At 43.1% G+C, this 24,573-nt stretch overlaps 1 protein-coding gene across 1 annotated transcript in view; it reads left to right on the top strand.

Moving 5' to 3' along the window:
- Positions 1 to 1,102: 1,102 nt before the first annotated feature.
- The window catches only part of AK7 (adenylate kinase 7), a 57,770-nt gene continuing 34,299 nt past the window's right edge, over positions 1,103 to 24,573 (top strand). Inside the window, exons 1-5 of the mRNA XM_058567654.1 lie at positions 1,103 to 1,218; positions 5,970 to 6,158; positions 11,726 to 11,834; positions 15,710 to 15,804; positions 21,400 to 21,510. Of these exons, the coding sequence (XP_058423637.1) occupies positions 1,117 to 1,218; positions 5,970 to 6,158; positions 11,726 to 11,834; positions 15,710 to 15,804; positions 21,400 to 21,510 (606 nt within the window). The 5' untranslated portion in view covers positions 1,103 to 1,116. The remainder of the gene's footprint in view (positions 1,219 to 5,969; positions 6,159 to 11,725; positions 11,835 to 15,709; positions 15,805 to 21,399; positions 21,511 to 24,573) is intronic.

The following is a 24,573-nucleotide window of genomic DNA, read 5'->3' on the forward strand; positions in this document are numbered from 1 at the left end:
ACAGCTTAGGGAAGGTTCAAAGATTGGTCCCAGTCTCCCACAAATGGCTGCAGAGCTGAGACTCAAAGCCCAATCTCGCTAGCGCCCAGAGCCTCCAGGCTGTCTGGAGCTCCTGGCCACCTCCATTTTTTGAGGCAATCAGTATTTTAACAGTACAAAAAAAAATTGTTGCATGTGTTAAATACTTACATAATGTTTAAAGCACACAAATATTTCAATAGAACCAGGCTATTCAAGAAAATGGCAAGATGTATTCCCAGTCCACCACGACCTTTGTGGTCCTGTGATAAGACAAATTGAATATCTTTTAATTTGTCGGTTTATCTCGGCAACTGCACGTATAATCTCATTTGGAAAGGTCAAAAGTCTAAATTCCATCCGTTTGTGAATGTGGGTGAATGCCCGGCCCCGTGGCCTCTAGCCGCCCCAGCCCACCCCACCCCCAGAGGTCTTTCCGGAACTGCTTCCAAAGGACCCCTAAGCCAGTTGAGCCCCGTGGACCAAACAGCAACCGGCTGCACAGTGGGCACCACACACGCTGTCGTTCGGTTGTGCTGGCCCCGAAACTCCATGGCAACAGCTCCTCTGCAGTAGACGATTATGTCCTGTCCTCCTGGTGAGACCATCCCACAGGGGACCGGTTAATTAACTCCAACATTAGAGGAGAGGTGGGCTGTGCGCTCTACGTTTTCATCAGATTCATCAACATTTTTAGTCTTGCCTGTCAAGTGGACACTGGGACGTGGTGCCCGAGTTTCGTGAAAGAAAGAGGTGAAAGGGAACAAGATGACACGGCCCCTTGTGGCGAGGCCCCGGGAGGCTCCGAAAGAGGACGCGCTCTGCCGAGGGCACCCGGCGTGTCGCAGGGCAGAGGGGCCCGGGCTGCACGCACGCGGCGCCGCAAAGGTCACCGCGCGGGGCACCCGCCCGCCGGAAAGCCTCCAGAGCCCGCCGAGCGCGGGACGCCGGCGGCCCCGCCCCGCCCCAGCGCCCCGCCCCGCGCCCTAGGCCCCGCCCCCGGAGAGCCTCCCCGTCCCGGCAGTCCCCGGGCCCCCACCCCGCCTCCTTGGCAACCAAACCGACGCTTTCTCCTTAGCAACCAGCGCCGCTCCCGCCATGGCCGAAGAGAAAGTCGCTGCCCCGACGGAGAAAGTTAGCCGGATTCAGCGAGTATTTATAAACCTGCTGGACACATACAGCAGCAGAAACATCGGGAAGGTGAGCGGCGGCGGGTCAGAGCAGGACCCCAGCCCCCAGCTCCCAGTCCCCCGCGCCCGGCACCCCGAACGCAGCGAGAGCCTGTGCCACTGGGCGCTGACGGGGCCTCCCCTAAGGGAGGGTCCCTCGTTCTGGGCACGCCAATGCTCCCTGGACCCCAGGCCGCACCCAGGCTAGACAAGAGCCCCTCCTGGAAGCCCAGATGTTTGGAGATCGCCGGTCCAGCCCCGGGTCCTCTTCTGTTAATGGGGGGAAACTGGGGCTCAGAGGGTGGCAGGGACTTGCCCAAGATCACATGGCGAGTTGGGGGCAGGACCTGGCCACAGAGCCCAGTCTCTGGCCTCCTAACTACATTATCTTTCCCCTCTGCCATCTGAAGCAGGCAACCGACAGATAATAAGTCAATGGTTTTATCACTGACCAAGCATTTTTCATTCATCCATCCCTTCAACATACGGTTTTGGCGTCTATTATGTGCCAGGCACTGTTTTGGTCCCTGACTCCCATTAAGCTTCCTCACCGTTCTCCATCTTTATCCCTGGAAAATGAAGATATTAAAAAAAGAGGACGCTGGGGGCTTCCTCTTAAAATGCTCGGCAGTCAAAAGAAAGCCATAATTTTATCATTTCCCTGAGTAGGACTCACTGATCCTATTTCTACCCCCTGGAGCTACACAGAAGTCTAACCTCACCCTGGGCAGATTTCTGTGAGGCTGTAATGATCACACTTTCCAACAACACAAGCTCCCTAAAATAGGATGAGGCTGCAGAGCATACCACCTGTATTGGTTTCTCAGGGCTGTGGTAACAAATTACCACCAACAATGGAATTTATTCTCTCCCAGTTCTGGAGGCCAGAAGTCCAAAATCAAGGTGTCGGCAAGGTTGGTTCCTACTGGAGGCTTCAGGGGAAAATCTGTTCCATGCTTCTCTCCCAGCTTTTGGTGGTTGCCAGCAATGCTTGGCATCCCTTGGCTTGTAGACTCATCACTCTAATCTCTGCCTCCCTCTTCGCATGGTGTTCTCCCCAGAGTGTCTGTGTGTCCAAATTTCCTCCTTCTTATAAGGACACTAGTCATTGGGTTAGAGCCTGCCCCAGTTCAGTATGACTTCATTTTAACTTGATTACATCTGCAAAGACCCTATTTCCAAATATGGTCGCATTCACGAGTTCCAGATGGACAGGAATTTGGGGGGGAGGGGACAGTGTTCAACCCAGTACACCATCTAAAGCTGATCAGTCAAAAATATACAGATTTAGGGGCTGGCCCAGTGGCGTAGTGGTTAAGTTCACGAGCTCCACTTTGGTGGCCCAGGGTTCAAAGGTTCGGATCCTGGGCGAAGACCTACGCACTGCTTATCAAGCCATGCTGTGGCAGGTGTCCCACATATAAAGTAGCATGGATGTTAGCCCAGGGCCAATCTTCCTCAGCAAAAAAAAAAAAAAAAATCAAATAAAAAAATATATATACAGATTTAGATATATAATTTATATGTGAAAATAGTATATTTTTATATAGAGTGTAATTATATATCATAAACAATATATGTGATATTATATATGATATATCTCTTCTAGAAGGGACTAAAAACATGTGACATATCTTCCACATTACCAGAAAAGGGAGGAAAGAAGAGACAAGGACACAAACAAAACTAAAACAATAACAAAGTATTTTTTTAAAGAAGGGAAGCATTGAAAAGACAGGTGTGGTATGAACTGATTTGTGTCTTTCAAAAAGATGAATACTCCATGCTGAGGCTGCGTCCCACATACAGCAACTAGAAGGATGTGCGGCTATGACATACAACTATCTACTGGGGCTTTGGGGGGAAAAATAAATAAATAAATAAAATCTTAAAAAAAAAAAAAGATGAATACAGATATAGAGAAGATAGGTTGATCGATCACACAGAAAATGTCTATACACAGAAAATGTCTCAAAGGATACAAGAGAAGCTTAACTATTGTCTCCTCTGGAGGATAAGATTCATTCATTCGTGAACACCTACTAAATGGCAGGCACAGAGAACTACACAGTGAATAAGACCAGAAAAGGTTGCTACCCTCAAGGACCCCACCTCTCTGGAAGGAGATAGACAATAAATAATTTCCAGAATAAGCAAGACATTTCAATGTGTTGTAAGTGCTCTGAAGGACAGAGAATACAGATGCTGATTGGTAGGAGTGACCGGCTGCTTTAGATAGAGTTGCATGAGAGGGCTCTCTCGGAAGGCGACGTTTAATCTGATATACATAGGATGCAGATCAAGCTGGAGGAACTAGTTCTCAGGGGGCCTGGCAAAGGCAAGAGTTCTGAGGTGGGAGTCAGGTTGGCTCTTTCAGAGGACAGAGTGGCGAGCGTGCAGTGAACCAGGGGCTCCAGGCCGACTTCACTGGTGCAGCAGGCACAGTGCCCAGGGCCCGTGAGACTCCGGGGCCCACAACAATGTTTTAATTTCTTTTAACGTCAGAAAAAAGTAAATGAAATTTTAGAGTCAAAGACTGTGTGTCTTTATAGCAATACGGTCATAAAATATAATTTTTTATATTGTTTATGGAGGAACAGGCCCATGCAAGTCAGAATATGACCCTGCTCAGCAACTAAACAGTGCCTCACACATGGTCAGCACTCTCTCGATATGTGTTGCATAAATTAACGAAGCAGAGTCAAGCACAAAGGCCCAGACCGTGCCGGGTGAGGAGTTTGGTTTATATTCTAAATCCAATGAAAGCCATTGGAGTATTTAAAAAGGGAGGTGACAGGACTGAGATTAGGAGGGAGGGAGGGAGGAGAATTTAACTTTTTACTTTACCCTCTTTTGATCCCTGATTATTTTCTACAACATACTATTTTTATAATAAAACTTTTTCTTTTAGTATGCAGAGATCTTTTTGAAAAGCTTTTCAATAATGGAATTTTCTAGTTATTTCTGAACTAACCAGGCCCCCTCTTTCTCAAATCCCAAGTAATTGCTGTTATATGTACTAAGCAACATAGGAGTGGGAATATGAAGCTGTCAGGGATGGGGAAATTTTGCCCTTACCCCTCTTCATTTCTTCTGGCTGGACTAATAAAAAAAACTCAAGACAGATTACCAGGAGAAAAACCAATTTAATATGTATGAATGAGAGATCATAAAAATGATGCTCGGAGAAATGACCAAAGCAGGCAGCTTGTATATCTTTTTACACTAAGAAACAAATTTGTGAGGCTTTGACAGGACGAAGAAACTTAGGTTTGGGTGTTTAATTAGTAAGAAATTTAAGCAGAGTTTGAGTTTGAGGTAGTAATTAGTAAAAAAGTAACACGGTTTGTTTACACAGGATTCTTGGCCCTGAATTCCTTAGCTCTGGTGATAAGAATGTCTCTCTATCCCTGGCACTGGGAGGATACCTTTCACATGGGAGATTTATTTCATGTTTTCAGGGAGAACAGAGAGAGGAGGGTCAAAATGCCCTTTTTGCATCAGCTGCTTCTCAAGTAACTTTAATACAAGATAATCAATATACTTTTGTGTCATATTTTGGGGCAGCCTGCCCTGGGCCCCAGCAAATCATATAAAAGGAATAGAAGCCAGATTTCTTGTCTTCTGGCTCATAGCCCTGTGGGGGCAGTGCCCCAGCCCCTGCTTCCCCTGGTCCCTGGGAGGGCGTAGCGTGGTGGGGTGTGGCACCTGTGTGGCCTTGGGTGTCAGAAGGTCCCGCTTCACCCCTCCCTGCCCGTGTGATCTTGGGCAAGTTACTGCTGGCCACCAATTTCCTCATCAGTGAAATGTAATAATAAAATTGAATATGTATGTTTGAGAGATAAATGAAAATATATATGACCTACTTGGGAAAAATATATTCCAATAAGAGGTTGAACTTGACAGCCCTGCATCCTAACTTGGACTGTTTTTTATCAAAATAAATGAGGTGGGACTTTTTGTTTGGTTGGTTTTGGTATATTTTTACTCCCAAGGTGTGATAATGTCATGATTATTTACATATGTTTAATATACAAATTAAAATAAATTATTTTTATTTGTAGATAAATAAAATTATATATCTATGAAACTCTTTAACATTGCATAAACCACTCCCAGGGAAAGCTTTTGTAAAGCAAGAAACGAAACTTTCTATTTCATTATTCATCACGGTAGCCACTGGCCGCATATGGCTGGATTTAAATGTGGCGAGTCCAAATGGAGATGTGCCATAAGTGTAAAATGCACATCGAATTTCAAAGTCTTAGTATGAAAAAAAATAATATAAAATATCTCATTAATAATTTTTATGTTGATTACATGTTAACTTGATAATATTCTGGATATATTGGGTTAAATAAAACATTATTTAAATTAATTTCACCTGTTTCTTTTTACGTCCATTAATGTGGCTACCAGCAAATTTAAATTACCTGAGTGGATCACATTACATTTCTACAATTCTATTAGACAAGACAAACGTCGTGACTATAGCCCAGCTCTGCCTGTTGCCTGAGAAGGATCACATCCTTAACCGGTTCTTTAGACTCTCTGAGCCTGAGTTCCTCATCTATAAAATGGGGAATCATAATAGTACCCACTCCACTGTGTTGTTGTGGGAATTAAATCAATTTCAGTGAGATACCAGTGTACAAAGCATTTGTTCTGCATGTGGGCGCCTCCAGCAAGCCTTCAATGAAGGTTAGTTTTAGAATCATCACTCACTGACTGCCCTTCCTCTACGTTGTTCTTACTAGTGGGGAAATTTCTGTTTTCTTGCAGTTTCTCTCTAACTGTGTAGTCGGGGCTTCGCTTGAAGACATTACAGAAGAAGAGGAAGAGGAAGATGAAAGCAAGTCAGCAATGCCGGACGCCTCCTCAGCCAAACTGAAGGAAGGCACATTCCAGATTGTGGGCACGCTTTCCAACCTCGAAAACCTTCGGCCCAGCTTTGCCGTGGAGACATACTGTGTAAGTCCAGGGGGCGTTGCTAAGAGTAGACAAAGGAAGAGTCCCCTTTGGCTCCAACATGCATACAGTATGTTTTTACCCTGCTTCTCATTCCCTTTCTTCTGTGAGCATGGGGGAAGATGAGGGACAGGATGGGGCAGGACTTTCTCCTCTGATGGAGAGCCACAACCATCATCTCCACTTTATGTGTTTGCCTGAAGGACAGAATTTACATGAGATGTTCTTGGAAAGGACAGATCTCATTTGGACTCTCAGAGTCATAAAATTCTCTATACTGTGTTTAAAATGTAGTCTGCCCTGTATCACCCCAACACGACTCTGGGCCATGGTGGGTGTTATCTGTGAAAGAGAAATCTCTTTGGTAAGAAGCCACTCAGGCGTAACCATTGTATGCTGTCTCATCGAGAAACAGTGCTGCCTCCACGTGACAAATGCTACACAGTCCTCATCCGGAGACATTTAAATACCTCTGAGAGGGGTGTCCCTCCCAGACTAACTCCTCCCATCGCCCTGCCTGCTACTCTCCGGACACTACCAAATAGCTTTGCACCCATTTTTCCTCTTCCTGGTACAGCCTTTCCTCTTCCCTCTCTCGACCAGCCTTATTTATCCTTCAAGATTTAACTCAGGAGGTCACCTCCTCCAGGAAGGCCTTCATGATTCCCACTTCTTCCCCACTCCTAGTTTGGATTCTCAGCTCTTTTATTGTGCTCCCGTAACATCTTTTACCTTCCTAGATCATAACACTTTTCACACCCATCTGTCTATTGTGGGTCCCTCTGACCATACCATCAGCTCCTATCAGCTCCTTGAGAGGAGGGACTGTGCCTCATTTATTCCCCTTTTATCCATGCACCTTCAGCATTTAGCACAGCAACTGGCGGAAAGTGGCCCTCAATAAATATTTATGAAATGAATGGATGAGTCCCCTCCCACCACCTTCGGGAAATTTCTTCACCACTTACCCTCTTTCACACTCTTCCGGGTCTTCCCTTGACACCGGCTTCTTTCTTGCTACCTATCTATATGCTCAAATCCTTCCCACTGTAAAAACCTTAATTTAGCCTCCCTGCCGGCTACCAGCCTCTCTCTCTACCCCTGGCTCCCGCCACCACTGCCCTTCAGAGAGGGACGAGCCACATTTCAGGCCTCACTCCTGCACTCCCCAGTCCCTGGCCTGTCCAGGGCTGGCAGGCTCTGTCCCCACCATTTCACAGGCAGTGCCCTTGCCAGTGTCACCAAGGAGTTCCTAATTCCCAAGAGCCTGTCTTACCTGGCTTCCCAGCAGCAGCAGCAGCTCTGCTTCCCAGGAGAAACGCTCCTCCCTCCTTCTGCAGCCCCTACACCCTGACTTCCCTTGTGCCTCCAAGCGCTCCTTCTTGGCTTCCTTCACTGGTTCCTTTTTTCCCCCAGAGCTCCCTCCTTTCTCATAATAGGTGTTCTTCCTAAATCTTACCCACTCCTATGGCTTCAGCTCCCCCATACAAGCCAATGCCTTTCAAATCTGTCTCCAGCCCTGTTGACCCACAAATCCAACAGCCTCCTAGCCCACTTGCCCAGGCATCCTGCAGGCATCTCTAAATCAACATACCCCAAATGAAATTTATTACAGTACTCTACAAAACCACTCTGCCCTTTGTAGTCCTCATTTTTATTAAGGACTTTGCTGACTATATCAGTTTGGGCTGTTTTGGGCTGCAAGTAATAAAAAACAGTAGGGGGCGGCAATGAAAACTGCCTTAATAAATAAAGAAATTCATCAGCTTATGTGGCCGGTAGTCTCAGGGAAGAACCAGCTTCAGGGCTGGCATGATTCAGCTGCTGGCTGCAGCTCCTTTTCCTGCCCCTTCCTGGGCTCTGCCTTCCTCTGGGGGTGACTTCATCCTCAGGCCAGCAGCACAGTCCAGGGCCTTACCTTCATACAGAGGAACACTCTGATGAAGAGAACTTTCAGAAGGTCTCAGAAAAAGGAGGATGAACATTCCAGCAGCCTCCTGCAAGCATCTCCTTGAATCTCGCTGTCTTGAATTGAGTCACATGCCCATTCTTGAACCAATCACTTAGCCTTAGATCAATAAGGCCCATCCCTTAAGCTAAAGGATGGAGTAAATTTCCCACAGGCTGAGAAGGGGAGTATCTGAACAGAATTAGGGTTCTGTTGGGAAAGAAGAAGAGGAAACATATTTGTAGACAACCAACAGTGTCATTTCTATCATTTGTCATGTACTCACCTCACCACAGCTGAAAGCCTGGTAGCTCTGTGGGCTCTTGGCTCCCCCTGCCTCCCATACCCTCTTGGTCATGGGATCCTTCACCTGTCTCTTTAATAGCTCTCTAAGCAGCGCCTCCTTTCCATTCTCTTAGCCATCTGCATTAGTTCAGATCTCCATCATCTCTCACTATTTGTACCTGAATTTGATTCACTGAGTGTGCATTGAGCACCCTAAAGATCCACGGATAATGCTGAGCTCACAGCCTAGCAGGACCCGGATATAAACTAGGAGCTCCAGGGGAGTACGGTAAACATGACGACAGAGGTGTGCACAGAGCAGCGACCATACGCTCTGAAAAGGGCAGGGGATGGGGCCGGCCCGGTGGTGCAGCGGTTAAGTGCGTGCCCTCCGCTTCCGCGGCCCAGGGTTCGCAAGTTCAGATCCCGGGCGGGCACCGACGCACCGCTTGTCAAGCCATGCTGTGGTGGCGTCCCATGTAAAGTAGAGGAAGATGGGCACGGATGTTAGCTCAGGGCCAGTCTTCCTCAGAAAAAAAGAGGAGGGTTGACATTGGATGTTAGCTCAGGGCTGGTCTTCCTCACACACACACAAAAAAAGAGCAGGGGATGCATTCTCAGTCTTGTCTAGAAAGCCAGGCAAATGGAGCCTCAAGCCCCCCTCCCACACCGATCCAGGCCCCTCAGCTCCTCTGGTCTGGAGATCCTGGAGCCTCCAGCTGCACAGTCCTGCAGATGGCCCTCCTTTGGGAGCTTGGGTCTACTGGAAATGTTGGGGCTCCCAACTGAGCCTCAAGGCTAAGTAGAGCTTGCCAGGCAGATAAGGGAGCAAGGAAATGCCATACAAGGGGGAACACACGGGAAACTGTATGGTGTGCTTTGGAAGAGAAAGAATCAGTATAGTTAGAGCATGGGTTTTGGGGAGCTGAGGAGAAGAAGCAAGGGTGGCATGAAAAGTGAGAGAGAATGAAAGATGGGAAACATTAGGCTGGTCCAGGTTGTGAAAGACGCCTCTGCCTGGCTCAGCAAACTGCTGCTATTCCCTGAGCATCCCAGGCTCTGCTGAGTGAGCTCATATTCACCTTTCTAACCCAGCTCAAGTGTCAACTCCTATAAGCCATAATTACATATTCCTCCTGGCCCATTGAACCTCAAATGTACCTCTATGATAGCTCTTTCCATATTGGGGGCTGCCATGTAAGGCTGTACATGTTGCACACTGCACAAGGTTGCCCAGCTAAGAGGATGAGTAAGGACTGAAAAGTGACCTGTTCTTCTGGCTACAGTGTGCCCTGGAGCGGGTTCCTTCTTATAATTTTTTCACCAAGAGCATGTTGACTTTTTCTAATTTGTACAAAGGTGTCCTATGTGCTTAGCTGTGTCCTTGTCTAAAGGACTGTGTCTATTTGCTAAAAGTTTTCCCAATGACACACATACACACACACATACACACTGCTCCTTAGCACCAACAAACATATATTATTCATTTTGGCCTCTATCCTCAGGGTCAAAAACAGAGCCCACAAATGTTTGTTAGGTGAATAAATGAATGCACGAACGTGGTCACTCAACACGTGGTCACGACTATTCTCTTGAAAACATGACTGTCTCATCCTAAATCCGTCCAACTAGGATGTAACAAGCATGTGTGTTTTTCTTTGGACACCACCCTCACATGCATTTACAGTCTGGAATCATAGATGCTTTATCTTTCTTCTCTTGAACTGCATCTGGAACACACGTCTTCGGTTTCTCCCCTTCCTCCAGTATTCTTTCCTCCTTTCTTTCACGTGTCATTCCTCAATCTAGATCAGTCCTGGGTATACTGGGAGAGTAGAGTCCTTTCACATTGTCATGCTATTGACAAGGTAAAAATCGATGTTTGGATCAGCATTTCCAGAGTGTCTTCCCTCTTGCACAGTCAGTCCAGAAAAGACATTGAGTGGATGGTATTATGGGTTGAATTGTGTCTCCCTCCACAAAAAAACGATATGTTGAAGTCCTAACCCCTAGTACCTCAGAATGTGACCTTCCAGGATGTGTCTTTACAGAGGAAATCAAGTTAAAAGGAGGTCATTAGGGTGGGCCCCTAATCCAACATGATGGTGTCCTTACCAAAAGCAGAAATTTGGACCCAGACATGCACACAGGGAGAACATCATGTGAAGATGGAGGCAGAGATCTGGGTGATGCATCAACAAGACAGGGAACGCCCAAGATGGCCAGCAAAGCCCCAGAAGCTGGGAGAGAGGCCTGGAGTAGAATCTCCCTCACAGCCTCGGAGGGAACCCACCCTGCTGACACTTTGACCTGGACTTTCAGCCTCCAGAATTCTGAGATGTTAATTTCTGTTGTTTAAGCCTCCCGATTTATGATACTTGTTACAGCAGCCCCAGGAAACGAATACAGCTGAATGCCAAGGGCTGGAGAAACTAGCAGTCCATGCTGTTAAATTTAACATGGATGTGTTAACCTTGCCAAGGTAGTCCTCTTGTTTCATAAGGACAAAGCATCTACTTTTATTTTGTTCTGCAACCAAATTGTGTGGTAAGAGACCAAGTTTGATCTGAAATGTTCTACATTAATGCAACTGGTCAAGGATCTGTGGGGAGCATGTGACCCTCGGGACAATGGGATTAACCACAAATGCAAATCCTGGTTTGGAAATACAAGGTCCTTTTATGGTTATCTCAACACCCACCCAGCGTATTGCACTACTGGGAAACGTGCTGGCATCCACGCACCGAGGAACAACTAGTTAAAACACAACGATCACCAACGTTGCTTTTGTCTAATGTAAGAACTTTATATTTTTAACCATTAAAAGCTTTTATATTTTAAAAAATATTCCCAACTGTTAACTCTAATAAGGTACCTTACATCTAGAAAGAGAACAGATTAATTCCATCTTGAGGATTCTGAAACAATCCACATTAATCACTCATCAGCACATCTGAGTGATTTATGATATATAATTGCTCAAGTAATCTTGCATAGAGTTTGAGTTAGTTTTAAATGCCTCACACATTTTCTTCTACTGTGTTCTAATTCTTCCTTTCTGAACTGGGGTTTAAACAGCATGCAGAAATAGTACCTAAGATCATTATGCAGTTTTTTTAATCATCTCTTCCCAGCTATTTTCATAAACTTCTTTGTTACTTGAAAACTACACACAGAAGAGAGCCAAAATTTCATTTTAAATAGAAATGCTTCTGCACATGTTTCCTGTGGGACTCTTCAATGCAGCATATCTAATTCGGAAATTGTCATTCCATCTAAACATTAAAGTTACTTTGTTAGCTTCTTGCAACAAATGGCTGTCAATTTTCTTTTTCAGGCCATCTCTCGAGAAGACCTTCTCATGCGCCTGCTGGAATGTGATGTTATTATTTATAACATCACCGAGAACCCACAACAAGTGGAGGAAGCCATCTGGGCAGCCTCTGGTCAGTAGGTCTTCTGTCTCCAGGGACACTATTTTTGTGCAATTTACTTTGCCTAAGAGTCATTTTATGAACACTAGGCAAATTAGGGCCATGGAAAAACTGATCCAAGACTTACTTAAAACATGAAATGAAATCAGGATAATGAATATGCCTGTGGATAGTGTTAAAAGATTAACTGAGGCATATTAAAATTTTTAAGAGTTCATTGGAGCAAAAATCGATTTGAATGGGGCAGTGCCACATTGGATGTGGCTAGGAGCGCTCCACCTACAAAAACCAGGAGAAAGAATTTTATAGAGAAAAGCCGGAAGCAAAGCAACGAAATTATTTGATTAGCTATAGCTGAGGGTTTCCCTTACGTGGAAGGGCCTAGCTGGCTGTTTGTGAGGGGTTGTCTTTAGGTTTTGATTTCTTAACCTTGAGGCATTTACAGACTTAGATTTTGATTTGCTTACCTAAACTGCGAAGGTATTAGAACCACCTCAGTCTAACGGCCACCTGTTTAATTAAACAATAGATGCTTCCAAAGAATAGACTATTTTTAATCATTAAAAGAAATGAAACATTAACATCCAAAATTTCACCTTTATCCATTCCAGAGGCACTGCCTAAGGAGGTGGGGCTGAAGGCATTGGAAGATACAAAGACAAATAAGGAAAAGATTATACCCTCGGGGCACTTGTAGACCCACAAGAAAGCTACGGGCACATGAGAGGATCTCATCCTCAATGCAGGATAGAGAATGGCATGCTCCCAAGAGGGATGTGACTTTAAAAGGACAGGAATTATTTCTAACTGTGAGGATCTGATTCAATTCAACAAATGTCCCCTGATAGCAGGGGTCAGGGAGGGCTTGTGGGGAATCCTTGCATTTTTTAAATGCTTTGACAAATGAACTCTAAGGACCTCAGATCTAAGAGAACAAGGTGACGTTGAGCAATTTGGCGCTTTGTAAGTCATCTCCTCAGTAAGTCGGAAGCACAGGAGAAAGCAAATTAGCTTACTGGAATCATCATTCTCGACTAGGAGGACAGCCAGAAAGACACAGAGCTCCTTACATTTCAATATCTTTTATACTTCAGTATCTTTGTCTTAGGCAGATTAGATCAGGGGTCAGAGAACTCTTTCTGTAAAGGGCCAAATAGTAAATATTTTTGCTTTTCGAGCCAACCACTCTGCCACTGTAGTGAGAACGCAGCCATAGACAATATACAAATGAATGGACTGGGTTCCAGTAAAACTTTATTTACAAAAAATAGGCAGTATTTTGCCAACCCCTGAATAAGATCAACAGCAAACCTGTATTTTGGCTTAAATTCAAAGAAATGGAATGGGGCCTCAGGAATGACTGTACAGTCATGTTCAGGAAAATAATGATGGAAAAGTACTGTCTGTGGATGTTGGGATTCCTCAGGAGCTTAGAATGTTTGATTTCTCATTTATGAGTCTGTGCCTAAATTTCATTCAGTGAGATACGAATCAAAAACATGAACATTGTGTCATATTTTGGAAGGGAGCTTTTTTAAAGCCTACTGTGTGCATTTTGTCCCCTTGCAAATATTTACAGATGATATATAATTGCACCTTCTAAAATAATTGCACCACCTAGAAGAATAATCAGAGCTAATGTTTACTGAGTTCTTATTTTGTGCCAGGCTTTGAAAATTGATTTTTCTATATAATATATATTTGCAATTTTTTTTTTAATCGTAAATTTTTTCTGAAATAAAATCTGGATGTGTTTTGAAAATTAAGAAGCGCAGTAGGGCTTAGAAAAAAACCAACAATTTCCTGCATTTCCTTTCCATCCCATCCCTACCCCACAAAAGGAACCTCATTTAATCCACTGTTCCTTTTAACACATAAAAATACCTGTGCTGATGTCCTTTGATTGTGCATCTTAGACATTAACCACTGACTTCCTGCTCTGATAGGTGAGCCTCAGCCCCTTGTAGGACCACCCCATGCCCCTCAGGGGACATACTCCTTTCTCAAACTTTGACACTGCATTTCCTTTCAGGAGCTTTAAATGCAGTGTATGACTGTTTCCTTCTTCATTGGAATAAAGAGCTTTAAATAATTAAGAAAATTTTACTTCTCTATTTGGTGGAAAGGCTTTAACTGTATTACCTCATTTTTGAGATACAGAGTGTTTGTGTCTGCAGGAAAGTAGAGTCCGAGTCCCTGGGTCTGTCCTCGGGGTCACCTGGAGGGCAGGGGGTTGGCGGGGCCATGGAGAAGAGGGGCAGAACTTGATCATTTTACCTGATGCACGTTCTTAGATTTGGGGGTTTTTGTTTTTCCAATGGTATGTGTTACTTCTTAAAAGTGTTTTATTAAATTATTTTTAAATGTTTTGTATTAAAAGAATTAGAAATATTTATAATTATTAAACTTAATTATTTAACTATTAAATATTTAAATATTAGACAATATTTTATATTAAAAGAATTCTCCTACTTTTCACAGATACTGTCAAAGGAAGACAAGTGACATAGGGAGAAAGGAATACAGTATTAGAAATGAGAGAAATCATTTGCACATAGGGATAAAATGTGCTTGTTTGAAAGTGAACAAGCAGATCATTTTAGACCCATAAAAATTATCAGAGGTAAAGAAGGGTAACCCAATTCGAGTCCCTCTAAGTGTGCCACCATTCACAAAATAGGCCAGTCTGAAGCACAGCTGAGCAGAAAGGGTAAAAGAGCAAAATTAAATTGAAGAGGCAATTTTTTTTAATAGACTGGAAATAGAAACTAAAATTAATGGTTGAATTTGGGATTAATATGTGGACATAGCGTTCTTACAGTTAATGCAATAATCCTCTCTCATCTTCCGGTCGGAATCCATGCGCTTGTTAGATTCAGGATATCAGCACTTTATTGTTTTCCTTGTTGTTTAAGAAATCAGTTCATGAGACTAAAAATGTACCCATGACAACTGTGTCACTTAGATCCTCTGACGATTTAATTTTTCCAATTTTGGAAAATTACATGTCTTGAGAAATATTTTAGTGGAATCACATGCCGCAGTATTCAAGGAGATTCAATGCTTAACTGTTTGTGGAGAGCCCTCCCGGAAAGTGAGGAACCCTTTGGAAACCACATGGCCACCCTTCGGGCCACCGCCCTTCCACATTCCGGCTCATGTCCAACATCCCCGCCTTCCGGAAGCCCTCCGCACACGGCCCACAGCCCGCACCGCACCGGCGCCCCCCCCGCCCCAGCCAGGGGCACTGCAGGCGTGGGCAGACCCCAAATTACTTCCTTCCACAACAGCTTAAGCCAAATAGGACTGCTTTATGGGAAATCATAGAAAGGCCTTATCTCTGATCTGGACCTTCCACAGCCCGCATCCCCAACCTTGATGGGTGTCCTGCTCCATTCCCCACGGAGCTGGCCCTACGGCTTAGTGGGGCGAGCACAGGCCTTGCAACCAGGCTGCCCGGATTGCACTCCCTGCCCCACCACTTCCTTCCACGATTCTGGGCACACTGTGCCTCAGTTCCCTTATCTGTAAAACAGAGATCACAGTAATACCTGTCTCACAATGGTAAGAACTCAATAAAGCCCATGAATTGTTCCAATCCATGTGAGCTATGATTATCACTAGCCTTCCAAAAAAGTGCAAGCGCACTGCTACAGGCCAGGCAATAGGAAGGGGGCTAAAGTTTTGGGCTGAAGTCAGGCGGCTGGAGGGAAAATGTCAAGAACAATGATGGGGAGGGGACAGTGAAGCGTCAGAGGTGACGCTGCCCTCTCAAGTTGGTCCCTGAAGGAGTAACTTCAAGTCCCGCTGAGAACTGACAGTACACGTGATTTCAAAACCACGTTCTGCATGGAGCCGAATAACCGCTCTGCTTTTTGGCCCCGCAGCACTGAATGAAGAAGTCAACCATTTTGAAAAGCGAAAGGTGTTTATTTTAGTGTCCACGGTGATGACTTGGGCGCGATCCAAACCCCTGGACCCTGTAAGTAGTGCTCCCGCTTTTCCTTTATGCAACATTTCACCCTCAATAGCTTGTAAACTGCGTGCGGAGAGAACTTTCTACAGTGAATTGTGTATTCTTACATTCCTGAACCCTATCCCCTAAGAAGCGCTCGACAGAGCTCGTTGATCCTAAGCACGCTCGATTCTACGGGGCCCCTTTGTTTCATATGCCACTAAAAAGAAAAAGAAAATGCTGCCTGTGAAACTATAACAGTGTTTGCTGATCACTTGTACTTTGTGTTTTAAATGTATTGAGACAACTCTCTTTTAGACTTATTTAGACCTATATTTTTATCCTATGCATTCTTGTGCACACAATAAAAGGAAAATATAAGCAAAATGCCATGTTATAGTATTCCAAAAACTTCTTCGTGTTCCGAGTCCGGCTCCTCTGAATCACACCTACACTGACTGTTTCCACACAAAAACTCAGTATAAAACCTGAGTCATGTCATGTATTTGTCAGTACTTTCCTTTCCTGTAAAGCACGTGGTTATTACTCTGCAAGAAAATATGGACTTACAGTCATTCTTCTAACATTGCCTATTCTCTTTACTGTTGTCAGATTTCCATCTGCTGCTCTGCTCCAGTGCCTTTGTGCCTGTGAACCACCTTTTCACTTCAGTGCTGAACCACAGCATAATCTTTTAAAAGATATTTAAAAAAGCAATTAGATCAACATGCATGGTACCTAACTTGTAAAGGGATGACGCTATGAACCATTGTGCTCAAGGTCACCCTGGCACCAGGCAAGGACAATGTCAATGCTTCCTGGCTGACCACAGTTGTAATAAGCCGTTGATTACAAGACACATTGTAATTTCAGAGATGTTAAAATGTGAAAAAAATGCACATGTTGGAATCAATGGAGTACATTATTTTTAATAAGGAAATATTTAGGGATTTATCACACATTGCATCAAATGCCATTTGTTTGTTTAATTATCACTCCCTTGGTGGATCTTTGAGGGCAAGGACCAGTGATTTCATGTCCCTTTCTTGTAAAGTTCACTTACCTGCTCCATTTGGTTGCCATCACCTCAAGGAGCAGACCAGTCATTTTATTTCTGTTATAGTTCTTTTCCTCAGAGTGTCTCATAAACTATCTGCTACATAACAATCATTGGTCACTTGACTGGCTGACCATTTTGCTGGCCTGACTGACTGTCCCCAATCCTTCAGTTATAAACTAAATTGTGCTGACTTAAGCAAAATGGGAATTTATTGACTCACATAATTGGTAAGTCTAATAATGGACTTCAGGCACAGCTGGATCTAGAGACTTAAACAGTGTCCTCAGAGCTCACCTACTCTCTTTCTCTTTTCTATTGCTTCTTTTCTCCTCTGAGAAGACTTCATTCTCAGGTAAGCTCTCCCCTCCTTCTGGCCCCCAGCAGCTCCCAGGCTCACATCCTTAGAGCTTTAATCCTCTTTTCCACTTTGGCCAAGTCCCATCCCAGGACTGGAATATGCTATTTGCCAAGATCTTAGCTCATGGGCCTCACCTTGAACAGTCACTGTGGCTGGGGGAATGCGGAGCTCTGACTGGCCAGACCTGGGATCATATACTCACTTCTAGAGGCAGGGATCATCAGCCCCCTAAACTAGATGGGCTGAGAGTGGAGAAGAGATGGTTCCCCAAATAAACCATGGAGAAATGGCTCCCGTGTTAGCTCCTCTGTCTTTTTGGCTTGTCCCCGTCCTCTTGCTGTGGTTTTCATTTGCATTTCCCTAAAGGTTCATGATGATTTTGTCAGGTTTATTAGGGTACAGTTTGCATACAGTAAAATTAACCCTTTTTACTGTACAATCTGTAAGTTTTGACAAATGCATACAGTTGTGTAACCACCACAACAATCAAGATATAGAACATTTCCATCACCTCCCAAAATTCTCTACCTCACACACAACAAAAGTTCCAGATAGATCACATAATTAAATGTAAAAAGCAAAACTTTCATTTTTTAAGAAAAATTATGGAAAGTTATAGGGAAGGATTTCTTAAACAAGACCCAATAATGCTAAATATTTTTTAAAAATTGACAAATTCAACTGCAGTAAAATTCATGAAGTATTTATGGATGAAATGATACTGTATCTGAGATTTGCTTTGAAATAATCCAAGGGATTGAGGAAATAGGTGGGGGTATAGAGGAAACAAGATTTGCTACGTAGAAACCTGAATCGAATCATGTGGAAACATCACACAAACCCAAATTGAAGGTCGTTCTAGTAAATAACTGGTCTATATTCTTTAAAAATGGCAATAAAAGACAAAGAAAGCTGAAACGTTGTTCCAAATAAAGAAGACTAAAGAGACATGGCAATTCAGTGCAATACATGATCCTAAGCGAGACCCTATACTGGAGGAAAAAAATGCTATAAAGCACATTATTGAGACAATTGACAAAATTGGATTATGGGCTGTAGATGGGATACAATTATTGTATCAATATTAAATTTCCTGAATTTTCTAACTGTACCATGGTTATGTAGGAGAATGTTCTTGGAAATACACTGAAAATTAAAGAGAAAAGGAGCATTATATATGCAACCTACTTTCAAATAGTTCAGAAAAAATAAGTAATAATATATGTGTAGTGTTGGGGAAATAGAATTAAAAACAAAATCTTCACCCAACCCAGAAAATCTCTCCACAAGGTGGTGGAGAAAGAAAACAGCTTTATTATCGGATAAACATTAAACGGGAATGCTGGGGCTGGCCCCATGGCCTAGTGGTTAAGTGCACCTGCTCCGCGGTGGCGGACTGGGTTCGGATCCTGGGCCTGCACTGACGCACCGCTTGTCAGGCCATGCTGTGGTGGCGTCCCATATAAAGTGGAGGAAGATGGGCACGGATGTTAGCCCATGGCCAGTCTTCCTCAGCAAAAAGAGGAAGATGGGCATGGATGTTAGCCCAGGGCCAGTCTTCCTCAGCAAAAAGAGAAAGATTGGCATGGATGTTAGCTCAGGGCTGATCTTCCTCACAAAAAAAAAAAAAAACACAGGAATGCTATACACATCACAGGCAATCGGCTAAGAGATTGCAAAGATAGAAGGAATTCCCACTCTTTTACATCACCAGGCAGATACGATCCATAACATACATGTTTTCATGAAACAATCCCTCGTCCTCGAGTGAGAGGACTTGACAGCACCACTTGTCACACATGTCATGTCCTAGATTCATCTAGTAATTGGGGGTGACCATCTGTGTTAGCTGATTGGCTTTATCCAGAGGAAAAGCAAACATTTCACATCTTTTTAACAGGAGCTAGTTTTGCAACCTGGAACAAGGCGCCCACCAAAGTGAGGCTCCTACCTTCCCACAGGGACCGGAAGACAGGGGTGCTGTCTCTCCCCTGATGTTCACATTTCAAAGAACTGTCTCCCAGGTCCTTGAGGAAGACATTTCTTTGTCGTAAAGCAGGCAGGAGGCTTACTTAGCTTCTAAAAGGACTTACACACATTTTGAAGAGACAGAGAAAGAACTTAAGTTTTCTAAAGTAAATGCTCTAAGAAAAGTGATGGGGGAGAAATCTCTTCCCTTATTTTCAACAGGAAGAGTTAAGCCTCGTATTTAAAATTTTTATTTGTCCTTAAAACATACATACGGATAGACAGAGCTAGAGAGAGAATGAGAAAACAATGTGTGAAAATGTTAAATATGAGTGAATCTGAGTAAAGGATATATAGGAGTTCTCTATATTATTTTTGCAAACTTTCTACAAATTTAAAATTATTTCAATGTAAAAGGTTTATAAATAAATATAACTTAGTAGAAGCACACTGGGAGCAGAAGAAAGCCCGAATGGAATTTCAGTTTTCCTTGTATAATGAACAGTTTCACTAATAGTCCGTTCTAGGATTTTTGTGCGAGTCACAGGTGACTTGTAATGATGAGTTAAACTCCACTAAATCTGTAAGGGCAGGACGTCTGAGGATATGAGGTACTCCAAATGTGCCTCTCTTTCCACTCAGATCAGCACAAACATTGAATAAGCCCATTGCAGTGCCGCCAGTTCATGACTTCCTTCAACTCCCATGAATGCCCCCTTCTCTAAACACGTCCACCGTACCAGATACAGTTATGATTGGAAGAGAAAGTTCAAACCTAAAGGTGATACCTGTCCTCAGTGTCCAGCCATAGAGCTGACTGGTTCCCCTTCTGGGGAAAAGGAAGCAAACTGAGCCCAAGCTGGTCTTGGCAATGATATTTTTGGATTTGACACCAAAAGCAAAGGCAACAAAAACAAAAATAAACAAGTGGGACTACATCAAACTAAAAAGCTTCTGCACAGCAAAGGAAACCATCAACAAAATGAAAAGGCAACCTACGAAATGGGAGAAAATATTGCAAATCATATATCTGAGAAGGAGTTAATATCCAAGATATATAAAGAACTCATACAACTCAATAACAAAAAACCCCAAATAATCCAATTAAAAAATGGGCAGAGGATCAGGATAGAAATTTTTCCCAAGAAGACATACAGATGGCCAACATGAAAAGATGCTCAACATCACTAATCATCAGGGAAATGCAAATGAAAACCACGAGATATCACCTCACACCTGTTAGAATGGCTATTATCAAAAAGACGAGAGACAACAGGGCAGGGATGTGGAGAAAAGGGAACTCTTGTGGATGGTTGGTGGGAATGTAAATTGGTGGAACCACTATAGAAAACGGTATGGAGGTTTCTCAAAAAATTGAAAATAGAACTACCATTGATCCAGCAATTCCACTTCTGGGTATTTATCCAAAGAAAACGAAATCATTATCTCAAAAACATGTCTGCACCCCCATGTTCATTGCAGCATTATTTACAATAGCCAAGACATGAAACAACCTGTGTCCAGCAACGGATGGATGGATAAAGAAGTTTTGGTGTATATATACAATGGACATATATACAATATACAATTCAGCCACAAAAAAAGAAGGAAATCCTGCCATTTGTGACAACATGGATGGCCCTTGAGGACATTATGCTAAGTGATATAAGTCATATGGAGAAAGACAAATACTGTATGATCTCCCTTATAAGTGGAATCTAAAAACAAAGATGAATTCATAGATACAGAGAACAGATTGGTGGTTGCCAGAGGTGGGGGTAGGGAGGTGGGGGAATTGGGTGAAGGGGGTCAAAAGGTACAAACTTCCATTTATAAGATAAATTAGTCCTGGGGATGTAACATACAGCATGATGACTATAGTTAATACCGCATTGTATATTTAAAAGTTGCTAAGAGAGTAGATTTTAAAAGTTCCCATCACAAGAAAAACAAAGTAACTGTGTGTGGTGATAGATGTTAACTAAACTTACTATGGTAATCATTTCACAGTATATACATATATCAAACATTATGTTGTACACATAAAACTAACACAATGCTATATGTCAATTATATCTCAATTTTTAAAAAAAGAATATTAAATCAATATTAAAATAAGCAGTAGTTTTTAGAACGCTTTATTAGAACTTAAAGGAACACAGTCGCTCTAGCGTCTTTGGGCATAGAAGTTTTATGTAGCTCTAACGCACCACGAGTGGCCTTTTTTATTTTATAGGAAGAGTCTGAGATTCCATTTACTGAAGAAGATTATCGAAGAAGAAAGAACCATCCTAATTTTCTGGACCACATAAATGCTGAAAAAATGGTTCTCAAATTTGGAAAGAACGTAAGTCTGGAGAAGGAGAACATTAGGGTAGGAAAAGTTTGTTTTGAGGCAGCGTACAATGCACATGGCTGGGTCTGTTCCACATGCTTTATGAACATCATCTCAGCTCATTGAACATCTCCTTCCTTGGTTTCCTCATCCTCACACCCATAGATCTCTGAGCTTCAGGCTCACCCCAAGTTGCATTGTCCTGAGACTCTGGCCCAGTCTGCTAAGGTCAAAGCCTTGAATGGGGTCCCCAGCAGAGCTCAAGCCCTCACCTACCAAGGAGTCTGTGGGTCCAAAGAGTTGCTTGGCCCAGAAGAGGCAAATAATTCAGAGTTGAAACGGGGAGGAGGGGAACCACATTTTCCCTTTCTTCCAGAATCTCTCTCATTTGTTTCTTACAACACTGAAAAATGCATGTTGACCCCATCTTACAAATGAGGAGACGGAGGCTTCCAGAGGTCGGTAAGCTGCTCAAGGTCGCGTAGCTGGGATTGGCCGAGCACTGTCCTGAGCACTGCTTGGCCTTGTCTGATCTCCTCCTGACAACAATGGTTTTGTGTACATACGTAATTGCCCGCATCTCACAGTTGCGGCTGTAAGAGAAGGAGGCACCAAGTGGTGGAGCTGTGACACACACATAGATCCATCAGACACCAAAGACCGTGGGTTTTGTTTTTATTTTTTTTCCTGACTCCCAAACTCCGTCATTGGATAGAGCTGATCTTGACACATCCGTGGTCACCGGTTATTAAGACATACCTGTAGCTGAGAAGTTCAGGTAAACAATAATATAGGTTGTTAGCCTCCTGTTGCAGCAAAGTTTATCATTTTGATATATATATCATAAAATTATTTTATTTCTCTTATCTTTTATCAAAATAGATGAGAGGAATGCCCTGATGATGAATAAGCAGTAACAGCTAAAAATTGTGGGCTCGCTCACTGTGTGCCGGACACTGTGCTAAATGTTTTACTCCCAGGACCTCATGTAATCCTCGTGTATCTCATATGTAATCCTCAAAATCTTGTGAATTAAGTGCTGTTATCATCATCCTCATTTGACTTATGTAGAACTTATATAGAACCCCCAAACTTCTAAAGGTTCCATCTGCTGTGTTTTTCCCATTAGCGGAAGACCCGCAGTAGAGATATGTAATAATAGCTCTAAGGTGACACCTAGTGGTCTCAGAGGATATTACAGTAGGAACTTTGTCCCCAAGTTCTGTCCTACTGTTAAAAATTTTTTTTCTTTGGCAGTACAAACGCTGTGAGTATAAGATATTTGAAGGAAGCAAAATGGGATTAGGAATTCTAGTCCCTTTTCTACCCATTAACTTGCGACCTGAGCCAAGTCATTAAACTTTGGGGGTTAAAATAAACAAATAAAATGAAGGGGCTAGATTAGACAGTCTAAATTTCTTCCAATCCCAAATCCTATAACTATATTATTTTATTAAACTTTGAACATTGCCAAATTATCATCAGCATCATCTTGTTCTTTTGTTTTCCATGTCTCAATTTTTTCATCATTTTAAACATATTAATCTTATAATCTCTGCTAATTTATTTTCTGAAGGCAATGTGAGTCTGATTTCATTCCTGGTGGATTGTCCCTTCATAAATTTTGTAATTTTGGTTTATGAGTTTATCTTCAGTAGGTTTTTTTATTACAAAAAAAGTAAAGTTTCTTTTAATAGGCATTTTTTTTGTGATTTATAAAACTCCAATTTAAACGTAGTCCTGTAATTTTACATGGATTTTTAAAAATAGCAGCTCTTTACCTTGTCAACATCCATTTCTTTATAGCTCACCATCCCCCCTAAAAACCTCATATAAATGTGTTATCAGGAAAAAGTGGGTCAGTGCAAAGTCCATCTGTCTTCCAAAAGTGCTGCTGTAAAAGTTTCAAGTTATTGATGAATCAGGCGCCTTCAAGATTCATGGTGGTCAGTGAGAAATGGGAATTCACACTGAGAATGCACCTTACAGTTTGTAATTGGCGTGACAGTCAATGCTGTGCTCTCAAATCAGCACTCATCTGTTACCATGAAGTCACCACCCTCGCCCTACCTGGTGTCCCTTTATTGGGGCTTTAAAGGGCAGGGAAGGTGCCTCCTGGGGGTGGGCAGGGGGCCTTGTATTTGCCTCTATAAAATGCCCCAGGTGTTAATTTTTCCGCTCTGGGATCCCTGGATTAAGCAGGTAATTTAAATTTGAAAGACAAACCGTTGAGAAGTACAAGGCCAAGGTTGGAATTCTCAGGGGAGCTTACTTTGCTCCCAGAGCCTTGTCTGGGTTTGACATGTTTCCTTGTGGCCTCTCTGTCACGGGGTGGATTTTTTTCTAGTTCACCCTTTTGTTGTGGATGGATCCTTCATTATTGTGGCCAACTCCTAACCCCACCAGACCAAATGCTTTGCCTCCTCTCCCCACATGGATTTAAAAACCCACCCACACTCCTAGATTGAGAGACCACGGACTTCCCAGGGCTGCCACACCATCAGCTCCACCACTTTTCTTTTCAATTCTCTATTTTTGGCCCCTAAGGATATCTCTTATTTTCTTGAGAATTCTGCTACTAGTGGCATTTTATTTGGCATTTCTAGGTGTTTGTGGTAGGAGAAGTTTTAGATTTTTTTAATCCACTATATTACCTGGAGCAGAAGAGGGAGACTTCATTTTCCTGGTAAAGATTCTAGACGCAATTCCAATATGTGTTTGTGTAGGGGGGTTGTTTCCCCCACACCACCAAGCAATTCTCGGACACCAGCTGGGTGTCCTACGATTCAATTCAATTCTGACACTATCTACCTGGAGACAGCATCAGATCCCACAGGTTAAGGGCTCAGTCCTGCAAGACTGCTCCCTGCTTTTCAGATGCCAGTTGCAAGTTCAGGTTGTCACCTGTGCTTCTAACCAACCCCTATAGATTGGAAGTTCTAAAACCCCCCGCCTTGGGTTCGATTAATTTGCTACAGTGGCTCACAGAACTCAGAGAAACATTTTACTTACTAGGTTACTGGTTTATTATAAAAGAATATAACTCAGGAACAGACAGATGGAAGAGATGCATAG

Source organism: Diceros bicornis, chromosome 24, assembly GCF_020826845.1.
Source record: "Diceros bicornis minor isolate mBicDic1 chromosome 24, mDicBic1.mat.cur, whole genome shotgun sequence".
Lineage (NCBI taxonomy): Eukaryota > Metazoa > Chordata > Mammalia > Perissodactyla > Rhinocerotidae > Diceros > Diceros bicornis.